Source organism: Etheostoma cragini, chromosome 1 (genome assembly GCF_013103735.1).
Source record: "Etheostoma cragini isolate CJK2018 chromosome 1, CSU_Ecrag_1.0, whole genome shotgun sequence".
NCBI classification, from domain to species: Eukaryota; Metazoa; Chordata; class Actinopteri; order Perciformes; family Percidae; genus Etheostoma; species Etheostoma cragini.
In genome coordinates, this window is record NC_048407.1 from 32,726,712 (window position 1) to 32,746,437 (window position 19,726).

The window sequence follows — 19,726 nt, forward strand, 5'->3', positions numbered from 1 at the left end:
CTGGTGGACAGACTATGCAACGCCATCACTAACAGGGACGTTGTAGAGCGTCCTCTGGTGGACAGACTATGCAACGCCTACACTCACAACCGGATTGACCATTTTGATTCTATTTTTTAAATATTCATTCATCAGATTCATTTATTTGTCTTTTTTATCAGCAATTTTAAATATATAGAAACCGATAAATCGGGAAATGCTAAATATAGGCCGATTATATCGAACGGGATCTAGTAAGTAAAGGTCACAAAGTGCTTCACAAGGGTAAAAGTGTTCAAACTAAGACCTTTAAAACTGTAAAAAGACACTGACAATAAGCATGAAACACTCTTGAAACAGACATGAGGGTTTTCTCCTCCGGGCTCTGCAGCAGAGCTTTCTTATACCTGTCGATCGATTTCATGCAGCCGGTACTCGATGGCTCTTTCCACGTATTCCTTCCTGTTGGAGAAAGTGAGAGGGATGCTGTTTCCTCCCGGGATGATGGGCACCATCTTTCCATCTGCACTCTGCCCAACAAAAGAATCCAGAGGAATCATCTGGAAAACAAACACGAACGATAATTAGTCCAATGCATGTAACGGTTAGTGGACTTGGCATTAATTACATTTTTATAGCAAAGAAAGACTCCTCGAATGGGAAACTACTTTGTCGCTCAGTTACAATAACAAGGTTTGACCACAAGCACATTAGAGGCACTACAGAACTACGTTGTTTGTTGTTTGTTTGTGTCATGCACACACAGAGCGATGCACGACGTGATGCATAGCAGTTCCACACTATTCAACTGATCGATAGCCGGTGGTGGTGACGAACAAAGAAGCGTAGCACACAAAGGTGAAGAAGAAGAAGACCGCTAGGAAGTAAACATGGAATACTCGCCAGCTTTCCTTTGACTGACTAACGATGAAACAGATTACTCTAATAATTTATTCGCTTCCTGGAAAGCAGCGAGATTTTAGCATATCGTTGTAAGACATTGGAAAGCTCGTCTGGCACAATTCAAACCAAAGCCAACAGAGGAGCAGATTCTGTCTCTCTCCCACTCTCCCTCCTTCCATGCCAAAGCAGCAGATGCATCCCCTTCCTCTCCTCCCTCGGCCTGGCTGACGGAGCTAGTGTTGTGGCTCCAAAACTCCCTTTTCTCTCCTCTCCAAGCCTGGGAACGAGGCCAAGTCTCCGGCAGGCAGGATATGCTGCAGCAACAGCCGCGCCGGCGTTCCTGCAGGACGGGGCTTTACAGAGCAGGGGTTGTGTGAGGTTGTTTGGACAGAAAAAGGGCTCCGGGGATATCTAAGCTTTCTGCTGCGTTAGCCAGCCTATCTGTGGATATTCGGGGTGTGGGGGGGCGCGGGAGGGGTGTGTGGTCTGTGTATCAGTAGTGGTCGGGGCCACAGCCATGCTGAGGTTTTTTCAGAGCTCGGAGAGAGAAACAGTGTGTAGCAGAGCGGGGAAGAGAAGCAAAGCTGCCTCAGCTGAGCTCTCACAAAGCTTCAAACTGGTTACAGACACATTACTGTCCCTGTTTTCTCAGCCAACCAGTCAGTCTGGAATCGGCAGTGTGAACACGGGTTCAAGGCAGCGTTTGGTTGGTTAATGTTGAACCCTGTGGGTGTGGCGTGGCCACGACATCATTTAAAGTTTGTTTTGGTGTGTGTGACACGTACTTATTATCTTTTTAACAGCATGCATGGGATTGTGATGAATCAAACATTCACATGGCTGAGAAAGTAAACATGCCGTCACAAAAAGGATCAGTCAACCTGTGAGCCTGTAGTTACCGAGGTGGTGATGTAGCCCGGACAGTAAAGGATTTTTAAGGCCAATAAAGATACAAATATTTAATTCTTTAAAATCCGATCTTCCAATATAACGGCCAATATACTGTGTATTTAAAAAAAGAAATCCAGAAAGCGTAACAAAACAAACAGATTTTACTAACATTAGTTATTTGTAGTTATTTATGAGTTCTCACTAAAAGAATAACGGAATCCTTAAAACATAGATATCCCTATTTAAACCAAATTGTTGAAGTACAGCGTTTCCCTCTCCTGTCTTATTTCTCTCCGTTTCTCGCACGCACGCCCACGCAGTTCTTCTGTTGTGTTAAAACGTTGCAAAAAATGTAAAATAACAGGACTACAACCACATAACCACTCTCTCCTTATAACAAAATTTAAAAAATATATGTCCCACCTCATGGAAATTCTCCTCGGTGATGCCACTGTCTTCAATGTGAAGAATGCTTTTGAGCGTCTGCACATATAGGAGGTCCACTTCCTCCAGATCCTCCAGCAGCAGGGGGATGCAGCACAGCTGTTTCCACACCAGGGGAGCCAGGTGGAGGTCCAGGGGCTTCTTGGTGCGGATGGCCACGCCCATCAGGATACCCAGGAACTTAAACTGGAGCATGTGCTCATCCAGGCAGGCAGACGGGTTGAAGAGAAACCTGGGCAGATTAAAATGTTGTTTGGTTTGTTTTCTAATGACGACTTTAAAATGACACTTGGATTCTGTAGTGCTGGGTAAGCAAACAATGGAGCTGTAGGCATGAGAAGATCTTTTGGAAATTGTGTATTTAAAATGAGTGAATGTACATGTTTTGAGGACAAATGTACGGTGAATTCTGAGAAGTTCTTTTGAGATGTTATAATAAGGTTTTGCTGTTGCTAATGGAATAGGAACCACTTTTTGAAGCTCCATCGTGAAGATAAGTACACTTTCCCATCCAGCATCACAAGCTAAAACAGGCTAATAGAGACTAAAACAGGAGACTAATCTATTAAAAATATAACATTTTGCCAGCAACAATCTGTTTTGGAGAAAGTGGAAAAACGCTCTGGCTTTAAATTTACAAATTATTACAAGGTGGACATGATGTTCACATGTATAATCACAAATATCAGCCATTACTGGTAAGAAATGTTCATATTAATATTAATTTCAACAGTAAATCTAAATATCTTAGCACTAGCTCATCTTTTTTAACCCTTGTGTTGTCTTACCGTCAACCATGAAAAAAAAGAAGTGTTTTCAACATTAGTATCGCTTTATCCCACATTTTTTGATATTTGTAATGTTGACATTTTCAGCGCTTATTTAGACGGCCCCATTTTTTTGTGACAAAAAACTAATTAAACTGAAAACGGGTCAGTTCGACCCGAGGACAACATGAGGGTTAAAGCTGAAAATCCCAATCTTTCAGAACAGTAGAGACGTCAGGGTGGACAGTGGGAATGTCTGAGGAGAGGCGGACGTGCTCATCACCTGTCTCTGTTGTAGCCGACCTCCGCCGTGGAGTTGGGGGAGGGGATGAGCAGGTCGACCACACCCGTCTCCAACTCCTACAGGAGGGAAACACCACCGTTTTAACACGTCCAGTCAACATCAGGCTTACCAAGAACCACTTTGACAGATCTGTCCATACCTGACACATCTCTGTGATGGTGTCGTCGAAGACCCCGCCTGCGTCGTCCGCCCCCTCCCCCACCAGCTTCACCTTCCAGGCCCTGGAGGGCAGTCGCAGGTCCGAGGCGTTCAGCTTCACGACCTGACGGGCGATCTGCACGAAGATCGGTTTACACTTACGCCCCCTGCAGGCACAAAGAAGCAACAATTCTAAATCTTTACGTAACCTTTACTATACATTCGGTTATTTTCGCTGTGTTTTCAAATCCTGTCTTTTGAGTGCACACAAATGTTACATGGATTCTATTCTAATATTATCTTCTTCAACAAATAATATTTAATTTACCAGTAACAGTATTTTCAAATTCTCCGTAAAGGCCTTTACAAATACCTTGACTTAACTACTATTAACCCTTGTGTTGTCTTCCTGTCAAAATTAAAAATCACACTTTTATTGATGCTTTTTATCAATGTTTCTAACTTTTTTTTACCTTTTTGTCCCTTTTTTTCAATGTTTGTCACTTTTTTTGACGTTTTCAACACTAAGTAACACTAACTTATTAACTTTAGTTTTACAGTTATATTTGGAATTTATGGGCAATAAACTTCATTTATAAGAAATTATATCTAATGTTTGAGTTAGAAAAGCAGAAATTAGGAATTATTGAGACTAAAATTAAAGGAATGGATGTTGATGATAATCACAGACTGGAATATGTCAACTTTTACTCAATACTATTTCAAAAACACTTCAGTTTTTTTTTTTTCAAATGCTATAAAATTGAATAAGACGCCCCAAAATTAATGAAAGTAGAGATTTGTACTTGCCAAAGAGCGTTGGGTGGGATCAATCATGTTATTTTCGGTAATTAAAAAGAACATTGATATAGGACAACGGGTCAATTAGATCCGAGGACAACATGAGGGATAATAAAATAAACAATTGTGTAGATAAGAGACATTTTAGCCCTAGTCTGCTCTCTTCTTTAATTTATTGTCACCTTCAGTGTTTCCCCTGGATTTGTAAATTTGGAGGGGGGTTTAGGGTTCCTCCCTCAAGAAAATGTTTTTTAAAAAAAGAAGCAATTTCAAATCACTATGGACCATTATTATGTCTAAAACATTGGAAAACTAGAGTAGATAATAAATAAATAACACTGAAAAAGCTAAAGAAGTCCACTCGGAACAAACAACAATCATTAGATCTGAGAGAAGTCATTTAGTTAGTTTAGAGGCTTACACGGATTTTACATTCACTCAGCTTAGGTGGTCCCCAAAACGGCTCGTGTGCTGGTAGAGAAAAACCTGAACCTCTACAGACCACTTTTAAATAGAAGCGTAAAAGCCCCAAAAGAACCGTAACCATTAGTACTGGGCTTTCACAGAAATGCTCATCCAACCTTTTTAATTATATTTCTTAATGAAGCTTTGTCTCTCATACACGCACACACGCACACACGCACACACACACACACACACACACACACACACACACACACACACACACACACACACACACACACACACACACACACACACACACACACACACACACACACACACACACACACACACACACAGTCCATTGAAGTACTGACCGTGTGGAGATCCGTTTGACGGTGATCTGGGGTCCGTAGTTCTTGCCCTGCACCATGGTCTTGCCTATGGAGCGCACCATGGGCAGAGTGTACACTCTGGGGGCCAACAGGGGTCTCAGCTGGCCCTGAACAATCCCCCAGGTACCGGCATTGTAGTGGGACGTACAGCCCTGCAGAAAAAGGATTACATTTATGGTGGTCCTTGTACATTCTGGAGTGTGGTCTAGACCTGCTCTATCTGTAAAGTGTCTAGAGATAACTCTTGTTATGAAGTGATACTATAAATTAAATTGAAACTTATCATCATTACATTCTGTAAAACAGTGTGATGTAGCTTTAACCGCCTCGCAAATCTGAAGCTTTCAGTTTATTTCTTTTAATAAAAAGTTATAAGTTTGATTCAACAATATTTTTGTCAAAGTCTAAATTCGAAGCCACCTTTACCTCCTTGTGTTACAACTTCTTAAAGCAAAGACGACCTCTGAATAGTGTTTGAAGATGGGTATTACATTTTAAAATCATTAGAGAAACCCAATCATTACGTGTCCTCCCCTATCCCTGGCCGCTTCCGTATGACTGCCTCGGTTTCTTGTTCTTTTCCACCCTCCCCAGTCACTTCAAAAAATTCCTTCATGTGATCACTTAATAATAATATATTTTATTTTTAATGCCCTTTACATTTCAAATGAAATCTCAAAGTGCTACAGTAGCAAGGAGTTAAAAACAGTTCCCAGAATATAACAAAATCAACAAGTAGCAATAAAACACCATAAGACTAAAATTAAAACTATGACTGTTAAAAGGCCTTTTGCCCACATGTACTGTGTGCTGTCTGTTGTGACGATGTTGTGATGTATTGTTTACTATGTTGCTGTCTGCATTGATCCTTTTTCGGGAAAGCGCGTGGTGGCGCTGTTCAATAGCTGCCGCCCGGAGGCTTGCTCCAACCTAAGTCAAATTCCTGCAGCTGAGCCAGGAATCATATGTCCTATTATCTGGAGTTCTGTTTTTTTTTTGCCTACCTGGTTGTTGGGGCTGAGGTTGAGGAGTCTCCACGAGGAGTACATGAGGTCAGAGAAGTGGTAGAGGAGTCGCAGCCGAGCCCTCACCGCCTCCATGCTGACCTCTCTCAGCCCGCTGTACTGAGGAGGCACCGCCACAGGGAGACCCAGCTGGAGAGGAACCGACGAGCCTGAAGAGGAGGAGGAGGAGACACAATGGGCAGAGCAGGGAAGTATTACAAGAGGCAAAGAGAGAATTTTATTACCAACAAAATGCAATATATAGAGGTTGGTGAGCTGCTGCTACAGATCACCTTGAACGTATCATTTTAAATTATAATGTGGCATGTAAGAACAAGCGTATGTGTCAGAGTTTTGGAGTAAAACAAATAAGGACACAGAAAATATATGTTCTACACGTGGAAAAGTTCTCATTTTCTGTGGCGGCACTGCAGAACTCCAATCGCAGTCACCCATATTTATTGTTTAATTTTCACATGAAAATATTACTTAGTGTTTGTCAACCAAACAATGGCGAGGCCTCATCTGACAACACAGTGCTGTGGCCCATTTTGGTATTCACTGCGCTGCAGGAAATCTGACCTCCAGGATAAAGTCGTTGCCATGACAGGGGACGCTATGTTGCAGATGTTGAGTCCAAGGAGACGAAAAGGTAACGTCTCTAAAAATAGAGTCGTGAAGGGTAGTGACTCTGAGAGTGATCGCCAAAGATAGCACTAACATGGACTAATTAGTGTGAAGGTAGTCTCAAGTGGGTTAGGGTTAGGGTTTAGGGTTTTATACAGAGAAAGACAGAGAAAGACAGACTCGAAGGGTAGCCCTTTCAAGAAAAAGAGTAGTGAATTTGTAGTGTCGAAAATAGACACGAAAGGCAGCGCTAGATCGGCTTAATTAGTGTGAAGAAGAGTCCAAGGAGACGAAAGGTAACGTCTCTAAAAATAGAGTCATGAAGGGTTATAGACACTGAGGGGATCACCAAAGGTAGCACTAACATGGACTAACTAGTGTGAAGGTAGTCGCAAGTTTACACTTGTGTTTTATCTATGTTATAAATTTAACGGATTTTGTGTAAAGCACGTTTGAATTGCCCTGTTGCTGAAATGTGCTCTACAAATAAAGCTGCCTTGCCTTGTATGTCAGGACATCTGTGTGTGTGTGTGTGTGTGTGTGTTCGTGTGTGTGTGTGTCTAACCTGGTGCTCGAGGCGGCACAGAGGGAGCCGTCCAGGCAGCACTGTGGCAGCGTCCAGCAGAGATCTGGTGGATGTTTTTGCCCTGCAGCACCGGCGCCACCGTGGGTTCCCTGACGTGGTTGGTGTGGCCCAGACCCAGCTACACAACAAAGATCCAGGGCAAAGTCATGTATATATACTGAATATGTCAAAATCTAGAACCTCAGACTTAAATGTATATTTTTTCAAATCACACACGTGACGATATTATGTGTCGTCTTTTCCGGGTTTTGAAGGCTGCATTAGAGAAAAGTGATGTAGTTTTCTGAGCTTAGCAAACTGTTCTAACTGTTGTATTATTTGCCTTTACACACATTGTCATTAAATCAACATTTCTGATCCTAATTTTTCAAACATCTCATTGTGTAAATATTTATTTAAAACACCAACCAAACAATAATGTTGCAATATTCACATCAAGATATCACGAAATTTGATTTTCTCCATATCGCTCAGACACATATTTTGCCACTAACAAATTTTGCGCCAATATTTGTTAATGGCAAAATATGTATCAAACTATTTGAATTATTATGAAATATATTGGATTAAGTATCGTGGTGCAGCAGAGACTTCCCGGCCTACACATAATATCATAACGACTAAAGCAAAAAATCTCATTATAACCATTTTCATTTCTTTCAACGTTAATAATTTTCCATGAAAATGAGAATGACGATACAAAAACGATCATTAATCCCAATATCGTGAGTCAAAGTAATCGCAATTAGATATTTTCCTCATATTGTGCAGCCCTAGCGTCCATGTATCAAACAGTATTGCAACAGAAACTATGCATTATTGTTTCCCCCCCCCCCACCCATGGAGGCCACAGGTTACCTGTCCCTCTGAGTTGCTGCCCCAGGTGTAAACGTCTCCTGTGGAGGAGAGCACCAGAGTGTGTTCGGCTCCGACGGCCACATCCTGGATGTGGATCCCTGACAGAGCCGGGACCTGCTGGGGCCGGTTGTGGTTCCTGGCTCGACCTTCTGGTAAGCCAATCAGGCGGTCTGCAATCAGGAGAGGAAACAAATACATTTAAATGTTACGTTTATGACAATGTGAAAGTATTGTAGTTGTCCTATTTAATGCAAAAAGTTGTAAATAATTAGGGGGTATGAATAAGAAAAACCTAAAGAGAACCAAAGCTATACAAATGTTAAAATGAATGCAGTATTTATTGTTATAAGAACTGCAATGACTAATAGATTAATCCGTTCCATTATATATTATTAATCCATTATATTATAATTTTATCGTTTAGTCTATGAAACATCAGAGAGTAGTGAAAATAGCTAAATTAAATTGTCTAAATCTGAAGGTTATGTCTGATTAACAGTCCAAAACCCCAAATAAACAGTTTACTGTGATGTAAGCCAACACAAAACAGCAACTGGAACCATTTAATATTTGGCAAATTAGCTTGAAAATTACTTGGTTGATGGTTGATTGGTTATCAAAATAACAGCTGATTATTTGTCTGTCAACCGACTGATTGCCGCAGCTCTGATCACTCTTATGATAAAGCTCAGTTGGGGAGTAAAGACGACATCAAACCATAGCGTACCTTGACCGAACGTGAAAACTTTGCCATCTTTGGTTAAAGCCACAGAGAACTGGGTTCCACACGCCACTTTCTTGATGCCGACTCCACACAACACGTCCACTTTCTAAGAAATTAAGAAAATTCCCCACACCAAAAACTTTATCATATTTCTTTAAAAACAAAATCATATCATTATTTTAACAGCTCAAATTAAGCAAGAGGCCACACAGCGCCACGGCACCTACCTGCGGTGAGGACTTGGCCGTGGAATTGCCGAGTCCCAGTTTTCCGTAGTCTCCGTCACCAAAAGCCCAAATCATCATTCCATCAGCAGATACGACTAAAGTGTGGTTCAAACCACAAGCCACCTAAAGAAGGAACACATGGCGATATAAACTCTGAGAGGGTATCAATCATCTGTGTTTACCATGTCTGTGAACATGGTAACTGTGGCATCCAAACTCAGCATGAGAGGAAATAACCCGCAAAACCGTTAAATAAATGCCAACTTCTCCCCACGCTCTCGTGTCTTACCTGTCCAACGTGGTGGCCCTCCAGGGCGGTGACCTTTTCCGGGAGCTTCTTGTTTGAGGTGTTTCCCAAACCCAGTCTGCCGTAATCACCGTTACCAAATGTGAAAAGCTTTCCGTCAGCTGTTACTACGGCAGAGTGTTTGAACCCACATGACATCTGTAGAGCAAAAAGATTGTGACACCAAAAGAAAATGTATTACTATCAGGTACCCTTGAAATAAATGTTGTATTGCCGTCTCTACATTTACCAGAACTGAATAAAATCCCTTTTTCTCATTTTACTCATGAGTAGGGAGAAGACTGACCTGTACCACCTCCTCTCCTTGCAGCGCTTCGATCTGTCTCGGTCTGCGCTGGCGGTCGCTGTTCCCGTGGCCCAGTTTACCGTAGTCCCCGTCCCCCCAGCTGAACACCTCGCCGCTCTCCGTCAGAGCCATGGAGTGACCGTCGCTGCCGCATGACGTCACCAGCTGAGTCACAACAAAACCTGAGAGGCAAGGAGACGACAACACTGTCATGGTGGAGGGAATGAGAGTCACTGGAGTAGGCCTCTTAGCAACGCATTGATTTGGAAAGATAATTCATAATAATGCTTATTTTGTTTCTGGAGCGATTTTAACGCAGCATATTATAAACAAGTAAAAAAAATCTTATCCTATCTTAGTAGACATTCGCAACTAATCCCTCCACTTGTTATCGTGGTAAATGTTAGCAAGACAGAGCAAGGCAACTTCTACTACTGCAGAATGTGTTGATATACATCCCAGGGCTAGGTTGGGCTTTAATAGGCAAGGCAAGGCAAGGCAAGGCAAGGCAACTTTCTTTGTAGAGCGCATTTCAGCAACAGGGCAATTCAAAGTGCTTTACACAAAATCAGTTAAACAGATAAAACACATAAAAGTATCCTTATACTTGAGACTACCTTCACACTAGTTAGTCCATGTTAGTGCTGCCTTTCGTGATCCCCTCAGTCTCACTACCCTTCACGACTCAATTTTTAGAGACGTTACCTTTCGTCTCCTTGGACTCTTCTTCACACTAATTAAGCCGATCTAGTGCTGCCTTTCGTGTCTACTTAACGACCGACTTTGCACAATTTCCAGATCCTTTTTTTACACATTCACACTTTTTCTATAAAGTGTTACCCTTCGAGTCTCTCTTTCTAATAACCGGTACCGCTTTGTTCCATCTTATACCGTTTTCCACATCACGGTATGGACTGACTCATTCCATTTTGGGTTTCCATCAGTAAAAGTCCTGGATAGTACCAGGTACTTATTTTGGTTCCACCTCTGTTGAGGCTCCAAGTGAGCAGAGTTGGTACTAAAAGGTGGAGTTAAAACACTGCAGACCACTAACTGGTCAGAGAGCATTGTTACAAGCGTGACACCGAACATCCAGCACAAACCCGCCATTTTAAAATAACAAAGCTAACGTCACTAGTGGAACGGTTTTATAAAGCCCAAATTATGCCAGAAAATGAAAAAAGAAAATTCTTGGTACCAATAAAAGTGAATTCAGTCCGGCAGAAACTCACTGAATTGTTTAAAATCTAATTACAGATCTTTCAGTCTTAGAGATTTATAAATGAAGTTACACAACGCTGATTAAATTTGATGAGTCATCAGAAAGGATTCAGATTTGATAATAATTTATACTCTTTATTATAGAAATAAAATAATATGCTATTTAACCACAACTCTATAGTGGTGCCATTGGAGAATAAACACTTGAGCGCGTCACACAATTTTGAATCAGCCATTCCATTATTATTATCCAGATATCCATAATCCAACAGCATGTATGGTTTTAGGCCCCACCTTGAAGCGCTGAGATGACGGTGAGAACATGCAGGTCATCGGAGTTGCCCTGACCCAGACGGCCGTAGCTACCCTCCCCACAGGCCAACACGGTCCCGTTAGGCTGGATCACAAAGGTGCAGTTCTGCCCACACACCACCTGAAGAAGGGAAACAGAGAAGAAACAGATGCAGGGAATTATAATCACATTTCATGACATCGTCCAACAACCAGTGATCAGATGTTAAAAGCTGTTTTGAGAAAATATAAACTGAAAAATTCATTAGCTCAAAAGGGGCACTGATTTAATATTAGCATGTCATAAAGTTTGGGGCAATACGAGTTTTTGTCTCTATTATGGTTCCAAAAACACTTGATCCGGCATGCATAAGGCTATTTTTAACATGTAACTTAGGCCGATAGTTGTATCTCCCAAACTGTTGGCAGGAGTTAGCGTCAGTGAGAGAAATCACTGATAGGCTGTTCAGCTTGAGCAAATCAGTGCATGAGAACAGAAACAGAAGAGAAGAAAGCAAGCAAAAGCCCAAAGTCAAGAGAGCGGGGGATCAAAAATCTAATTTGTCCTTTTTAGACATTGAGCTCTTAGGCAGAAATTGGTCAGAAACTCAACAGGCTTTACAATCTATACAAATAAACATCTTCACAGTGTAACAGGCAATACTAGTACTTAGTCTTGCAGTATACAAGAATACAAAATAACATGTTTTATTTACTCTTGTTGCAATTACAGGCAACAGGCTGGTTTATCGTGGATGTAGTAACAGATACATGTCATGGCTGTGTACCTGTTGTGCTTGAGAGAAGGATGGGGCAGTGGTTGGCACGAGGATGTTTCTGCCAGCCTCTGCCAGCTGGCCGTGTCGCCCTGCACCCCACAGATACACATCACACTTCCCCCCAAGGTGCCAGTCCTGCAAACACACAACACACAAACATGAGTAGTGTAGACACAACACGAGATAAAATGACAGTTATTGGCTCCAGAGTCTGACAATAAACATAGACAAACCATTTATTACAGCTAATCTGGGTATAATCCTAAATTACCTCTGGTCTGGAGGTGGCCCAGGACATGATCTGTTCATCCATACCAGACACCCATTTGCTGTTGTCCTGTAAAAACAGAGTGCAAACACTGTTATTATATGCAGCAGTAGGTGTTTACTACATTATAAATTGCTGTTCCAGCAGTTAAAGCAGCAGCAGCCGCCTCCCTCACCATGAGCAGAGCCATCTCATCTTTGGGCACAGGTTCCAGGTCGGGGACAGAGAACGACTCGGAGAAGGCGGCGCCTCGAGCGAGGGCCTCCGCCGCCTTGACTGTTGTAGAGAAGCAGTCCAACCAGGCCCACTCGCTGGCACACCAGACGGCGGTGCCGGACTCTGGTGGGCAGTGTCGGAGGTTAGGAGGCACAGGTGGGCGACACAGGAGCTGGTCCAGGTGAAGACCTACAGCCAGGGAGGCTAGGCACTGCATATAGGGGCTGTGGACGAGCTGTTCCCCACATACAACGTGGGGCTGGAGGTGGAGGAGAAAAGGAGACATTAGCAACGAGAGGCAATGATGGAGTTTGTTGTTTTGCTGTCTCATCTTTTCTCAGGCAACCTAGTCTACCTCTTTTTGATTTACAGTCCACATTTCCCAGAAGGCTGTTCAACAACCCTCAGAGACGCAGTGTAAAGACGTAGGTCTTAATCACACACTTTTTTTTTAAATCCTTTAAGTTTTGGTGCATGAAAATGGGACAGCTAAACAGAATCAGACCACTTCCAGCTAACAAAATCGTGAACCACATGTCTTATCACCACACCAGCATGTGCTGTCGCTGTATTGCTTTCTGGTGTATTATTTTTATGATTGTGGATATGATTATTAACATTGATATATCAATGCCCGTTCGAAGAAGACCCTGCTTCCGTAGCGGGGATTGTGCATCTGCAATTGTGTATAATGGAGAAGAAAAGACTTCCTTATTCAGACTTTAGGTTATGACAGTTGTGTTCAAAATAATAGCAGTCCAACATTAACCTCATAAATCATACGAGGTTAATGTAATGCAGTAATGCAGAGGAATTGTGGAATGTAGTTCAATGGTCCTGGGCTGGAATACCTGTCCACAGGTGCCAGAAGTTGATCTCAGAAATAATGGTTATACAACTAAATATTAGTGCAGTGATTCAAAATAAAGCAAACCCTCGAGATGTTTCAGTTTATACAGTAAATGTTTCAGTTTGTAAAGAAAAATACAAATACTGCTATTTTTTTGAACAGCCTAATATTCTTTTTTCTTCACTTTCTGTAAAGGTAGAACAGAAACCTGATCACTTTTGGTCATGTTTTGATTTGGAATTGAATGTGCCGTGTTCCCAATGCATTGATATTATGGAATTAAAAGCTATTCTAAAGATTTTGAGCATTATTCACTTTTTAAACACACTACTCTTATTCTGAACACAACTCATATAACTCTTCACATTCTACAAAATTCTTAAATGTGGTGAACATATTTACAAAATCATTTTCTTGGGCGCAATGTTAGCGCGCGAGGATGAGCGTGCTCCCCCATGTACTCAGTCCCTGCTGCAGCATGTTTGATTCTGACCTGTGGCCCTTTGCTGCATGTCATCGCGCCTCTCTCTACTCCTTTCCTGTCTTATCTAAAAAAAGATCTAAAATTCCCAAAACAATTTATCTTAAAATCTGCTATTGACACTGTACTAAAAATATGTTCACATGGTTTTGTTTTGTTAGATTATGATTATTTAAATTTAAATGGTGTTTGGCAGTAGATTAATATTGAATGTCTGTGTACCTTCTCGTAGGCGTACTGCTCCTGCAGCATGACAGGCAGTCTCTCCAGGAAGGCCCTCATGCAGGGTGCCATGTTGAGGCCGACCACGCCCTGCTTTTTCAGAGCGGTGCGGCACGTGGCCAGCACATGGTTGGACGCCATGAACTCTTTGGAGCAGTTCACAACCAGCACATCCTGGCAATGAAGCAGACCAAATAGTAAATAAGTATTTCTGTCTTTCAGGGATGTGGATAGGAACGTGGACAACTTCCAATCAGGTAAAGATGTCGTACCTTTGACCTGTTGGAGCAGACGGCGACACCCACATCTGGGATCCAGACAATGTTCTGGATCGCACCTGACCCGGCTACTACTGTCTGGAGCACTGACCCGTCCTGTTACACAAAATACACACACAAAGACATATTGAGCCACATTGTGCCTGTAAGATGAGTGTGTAAGGAAAAATTTGTCCTTTTCACAGTGTGTGTGTGTGTGTGTGTGTAAGTCTTACCCGCAGAGACCAGATGTTTACGAGCCCTCCCAATCCTCCGGATGCCAGAGCCAGACCATCAGGGCTGAAGGCCAGCGTTCTTACTGGGGTGATGTGGCCCTTCAGCTGGAAAATACATGTTGCTCCATTTCCTGACCACCGGGAAGACTGCAACACAGTGACAGCGTGTAAGTGGGGGAACGCACGGCCTTTTCTCCTACGGCTCTATGCATGTGAAGAGGGAATAAACGGCATGATAACTGGCATGAATCAGCAGGTTTGGCAAGAAATATTTAGAAGCTGAGACAAACATCCCATCAACAATCATCAAATGTCCTGGAATTTAAAAATAAAACAGTAAAACACGGCATTCAATTTTACACTGTTTACATTATAACATGAAAAAAGCCAATTAAAGTCTCAGGTAATTAATTATGAATGCGTGTAAGTACCATGGATTTAGGTTTTGCTTCATTCTCCCACCATCCCTCTGACTCAGGGGAGGAGTCTGGGAAGTTAGAGATGTTTTGAGGAACAGTCCAGACTGTGACCAGGCCATTCTGGCAACATCTGAAAAACACAGCAACACATGAAAACCCACCCAACCACAGGAAATATTCTTTTATGTAAATATATTATCCTATATGTCATCCTTGTGTTACAAACATGCCAGGTTTGACAATGAGAATGCAGCAGATTAAACGCTAAAGACTAACTGTCAGCAGTGACTTATCATTTCAAATGTGCCTAAATGTGTGAATCTGCTAACTACCTTACATACTATTGGACAGTTTTTATACATTTGTCACGTTTTGTTAGATCTAAAAACTTTTTTTTTTTAAATATTTGATCTGTAAAGTAACTTTAGTACAGTAAAAAGTACAATGTTTTCCTCTGAGATGTAGTGGGGTAGAAGTAGAAAGTAGTCTAAAATTGAAATATTCATGTAAGTTACTTTTCACCACTAATCTATGCATCTGAAAAAGCTTGTTAAAATATTCTCCAGGTGATAAGTGCACTTTCTGTAGTTTCTCTTCTCATGAGGGCTTTATATACTTCTATATCTATATCTTTCAAATGTAATATCATGGATTTTAAAACAATATTGTCACTTTATGAAGAAAAAGGTCTCAGGAACTAATTTAAAGGATCATTGCAAATTATTTGTGAAGGGGAAGAGAACACTACATAAAGTCTCTACTAGAACCAGACAGTATAATCAGCCAAAGTCCTGCCTAATATTTGAGGACAACCTACATGGCTAACATGTTGAGGTGCTTTGGGCCACGTCCCAGCAGACTGCACCAGGCCACACCGTTAACCGGGGAGGGGTGTCGAAGACTCTGCAGGCAGCGCCAGCCAGAGCCGGAGCCAAAGTGAGAGTCCGGACTGGCCCACAGCTTCACTGTCTCCTCTTTGGCACAAGTCAGCAAGATCTGTCCAGTAGGACTCCACTTCATACTGGTGATTGACTCCTGTAACAACAACATGCAGAAGTATTCAGTTCTGCAAAGAGTTTGAGAAAGTTAAATGAATTAGGGATGCTAATGCCGACCCTCATTCATCGATCATTAACCGTTATCCGACGAGCAGGCGACAGAGTCCCAGTTCACCCGTCCAGGATGCTCGAACATACTGTACTTTCCTGAAACCGCATGCATCAGAGCGACTGACATAGTCCATAGCAGTCCGCGGAGCATACTGTATGTCTGAGCCCGGTTCCACCGCATCCACATGTGAGGTTGTCAGTTGTGTGTCTGCCCGGCATACTGCCCGCCACGCCTCATCAATATAGTGGCATGTGTCACGTAGCTCTCCAGCCGTCCAGCAGAGAGCCACGAAAGTGGCAGGAAAAAAAGATCTCAAAATGCAACTTGCTAGTGCAAGATTTGCAAGTTAACTAGTAGAAGAAATAGACTGTATGCCCATTTTTTCTTTTACAATGAGTTTAATTAAATTTTTTTTTGTTCTAATGATATCGTTTTTAACTGTTCAAGTTTATTTTTATTAATTTGTCAAAACTAGTATTGTCGGTTAACGGTTTAACGATAGCTCACTAACATCCCTTGAAGAATCAGTTTACCTTGTGTGCATCAATGACCACAATGGCTCCTTTTTCTAGGGGCTCTTTGGATCCTATCAGCAGCTTGCCATCTGCGTAGCCCACAGCAAAAGGCTTGTCTTCACTGTACCAGGCTATGTGCATGACTGCCACTGAAAGAAGAGTAGAATTATCAAACATTTGTAGAAGGGTGACAATTTGGCAGGAGTTGTGTCATTTAGAGTGGGTTAACACTCAGCACAGAGATGTATCATTCATTCAAAAACGTCCTCTTCGTACCATCTTTCCTGTAGCAGTGCTCCAGCTCGGTGCGGTGCATACTGGAGGTATCCAGCACCTCAATGAGCCCCAGAGATCCGTCCATTCGTCCCACCAGCAGCATGTCCTTGGGTTCCCCGCACCACAAGGACTCTGCCTGCTCTTTAGGCCAAGCCAACGCTGACACCCAGTGAGGCTGCACGTCCAAAAGGCCCCTACCACCTTAGAGGAAGGTAAAGGAAGTCACCGTTAGTGTAGTGCAGTTACCACGGTCAATTTATTACATCAAGAATATCCAGTGCTGTTCAAAGGTTTAAAATCTCTGACCCCGCAAAATCTGACTGTCAGGGGTCTGAGAGGACTACTCTATACAGTCTGAATGTTCTTTGATGCTTTTAGAAAATAGATTTGGTGTCTGAATTGTTTTTTCTTTATTTGTTCAAACAGTTAATATTGAAGGGAAGAAGAGCATAAGTAAAACAGCTGATTCATAACTTTTAATTGGCATTGTATCGGGATATGATGAGACACTCAGCTCATGAGACAATACAAGAGAAGTAGGATGACCAGAAGTCCCGAAAAATTTGGGACAGTCCCAAAATCCAAGCAGTTGTCTCAAATCCTGACCTGTTTGTCCCAAAACTTTGAGTAAAGCCTCGAGAGCAGACTCTCAAGACTTTCTAGTCTGATGGAAGATTAAAAACTGTTCATGGTGAACACAAATTGTTATTTTTCATTCATTCAATGTTGAAATGAAGGCTCAGGCGAGATTTCTTACACTGTTTTAAAGAAAACTTCAATGATGAAATATGACATAGTGTTGACAGTGTTTTACTAAATCAAAGTCAGAAAACAAAAAATGAGCACTTTGAAATGTTTTGCCACAAACTCAAATGGCTTCTCTCCGGTGTACTAACATCTTCAGACCTAATAACTGTGGCGTTTCCATCTGGAATCCTAAATTCTAGTATGGTATGTTTACAGTCCATACATTATAAGCAGTTTTTAAATAAACTAAGTGCACAGCAATGCCCACAGAAATATGGTAATGCACAGATACAACTCAGTGGCACTAGAGAAACTTGTACTTGTGCTCATGAAAGCAGTTTTTTGCAATACCATCCTTCTTATGAGATTACTGGTAAAGCTGTCTTGTTTTATTGGCGTCCGTCTTGTGTATCTGTCCTTTTTTTATTTGATTTTTGTTTCATGGACCATGACTCTAATAATAAAGGGTATCTATCTATCTATCTATCTATCCATCCAACTAATAAAAATGTGATTGTTGATGTTCATCCTGGAGGCAACTTAAAGTGGCCAAGGACAGATGGTTCATGCTGCAGGCTGTGTGCTGGGAGGAAGGACATGATTGGACCACATCCAGTGAATCTATTTTTTATGGGAGCTATACATTTTTAATACCATCTCATTCATATTCTGCTGACTTCACACACCAGTGTTACCAAATGAAACACGTGTTTGGTTGTTTTTTAACTCAAACTGAGTTTATCGTTAGCATGCTGTCTAATAAAGTAAAAACAGATTCAAGACCCCACAGGGGCTGGACAAAATAAATGCTTACCATTAACTTGCCAGATGTTGACCATTTTCTCCATGGCAGACGCCAGATATTTTCCAGTGACACTCCAGGCCAGAGGAGACATACAAGGATCGCTGGGAGATCCCAAACTTGACATGCCCTCCTCTGAAGAGTCATCACTGATGAGAGGACACAGAATAAACACAAATGAGACCAAAACTTAAAGCTGCATTACTTTATTCATTTGGCCAATTGAGGTGCTCTAAGCGATGTCACGTGTGTTTTAGGCTAGAACATTTCTTTGTCAAATACAGAAAACGTCTCCTCACTATCTGCCTGTCCCCTGAACACACTGTAAAAAACGCGGCCTCTGTAGACAGTGCAGGGTCTACAAACAGCAACAAAATGTGCCCTTCTGCATCACGAAACATACACAAGCAGCCAATAACCAACAAGAAGGATTTGGGGATCAAGGTTGGGGGGGGTTAGTGCGTGGAAGAACAGAAGGGAGGGGGATGGGACGGGATGAGGAGGGGCAAGCTAGTCTTCTTTTTTATGAAAATATGTCTAACGTCAACAAGAAGTAATGTCAACAAGAAGTAACGTCAACCAACATTGCTTAGAGCACCTTTAGAGACAGATTTATATAAAACATCTGACATATTATGACCTAATAAAGTTATATGGGGAAATGTTAGCAAACAGTTGCCTACTTCCACAACAACAGAACATTAGTATTGATTTAAAATACTGCAATGTTTGAGGAAAATATCTGTCTGTAGCTGCTCAATGCTCGACCTTATTCACCAGCTAGTCGCTAACTTTGTCTGATTGTCTTCTGGTGCTGGGCAGGTAGTTTGCAGTGGGTTTATCAGAGCGGTTTAGGGGATGTAAAAAGAAAGATGATGAGAGCTGAGTTTGCAAAAAACAAAAACAATATTAGATTAAAGCTGCAAGGTGAGATGAAAGGGCCCTCGCCTCCTTGCAGGTCGATGGTACTGGCAGACAGCACTCTTTGCAGCTGTGCATTTGCGCAGCACTCAGACTACTGCAAAGCCAAAGATTGATTTTGCTCAAGTTCCTTGAGTGGTATCTGTGTGCGTGCTTCTGTCTGTGTGTGTGCTTCTGTCTGTGTGCGTGCTTCTGTCTGTGTGCGTGCTTCTGTCTGTGTGCGTGCTTCTGTCTGTGTGCGTGCTTCTGTCTGTGTGCGTGCTTCTGTCTGTGTGCGTGCTTCTGTCTGTGTGCGTGCTTCTGTCTGTGTGCGTGCTTCTGTCTGTGTGAGTGCTTCTGTCTGTGTGAGTGCTTCTGTCTGTGTGAGTGCTTCTGTCTGTGGGTGTGCTTCTGTCTGTGGGTGTGCTTCTGTCTGTGGGTGTGCTTCTGTCTGTGGGTGTGCTTCTGTGTGTGGGTGTGCTTCTGTCTGTGT

At 42.1% G+C, this 19,726-nt stretch overlaps 1 protein-coding gene across 10 annotated transcripts in view; it reads right to left on the reverse strand.

Moving 5' to 3' along the window:
• Positions 1-19,726, reverse strand: part of herc1 (HECT and RLD domain containing E3 ubiquitin protein ligase family member 1) — a 67,345-nt gene that overhangs the window by 2,709 nt on the left and 44,910 nt on the right. For 8 of the 10 annotated variants that reach the window (XM_034897774.1, XM_034897017.1, XM_034897271.1 and 5 more), the window contains exons 54-77: positions 18,346-18,482; positions 16,785-16,985; positions 16,527-16,657; positions 15,701-15,918; positions 14,896-15,013; positions 14,465-14,668; positions 14,244-14,345; positions 13,972-14,145; positions 12,378-12,677; positions 12,206-12,271; positions 11,944-12,069; positions 11,159-11,297; positions 9,644-9,825; positions 9,340-9,495; positions 9,051-9,173; positions 8,827-8,929; positions 8,100-8,269; positions 7,221-7,359; positions 6,029-6,198; positions 5,007-5,176; positions 3,428-3,593; positions 3,268-3,344; positions 2,197-2,449; positions 387-539 (exon numbers count right to left, since the gene is read on the reverse strand). In XM_034897774.1, coding sequence (XP_034753665.1) covers positions 387-539; positions 2,197-2,449; positions 3,268-3,344; positions 3,428-3,593; positions 5,007-5,176; positions 6,029-6,198; positions 7,221-7,359; positions 8,100-8,269; positions 8,827-8,929; positions 9,051-9,173; positions 9,340-9,495; positions 9,644-9,825; positions 11,159-11,297; positions 11,944-12,069; positions 12,206-12,271; positions 12,378-12,677; positions 13,972-14,145; positions 14,244-14,345; positions 14,465-14,668; positions 14,896-15,013; positions 15,701-15,918; positions 16,527-16,657; positions 16,785-16,985; positions 18,346-18,482 — 3,778 coding nt within the window. The remainder of the gene's footprint in view (positions 1-386; positions 540-2,196; positions 2,450-3,267; positions 3,345-3,427; positions 3,594-5,006; positions 5,177-6,028; positions 6,199-7,220; positions 7,360-8,099; positions 8,270-8,826; positions 8,930-9,050; positions 9,174-9,339; positions 9,496-9,643; positions 9,826-11,158; positions 11,298-11,943; positions 12,070-12,205; positions 12,272-12,377; positions 12,678-13,971; positions 14,146-14,243; positions 14,346-14,464; positions 14,669-14,895; positions 15,014-15,700; positions 15,919-16,526; positions 16,658-16,784; positions 16,986-18,345; positions 18,483-19,726) is intronic. The other 2 variants (XM_034897680.1, XM_034897592.1) reach the window with 1 other exon arrangement.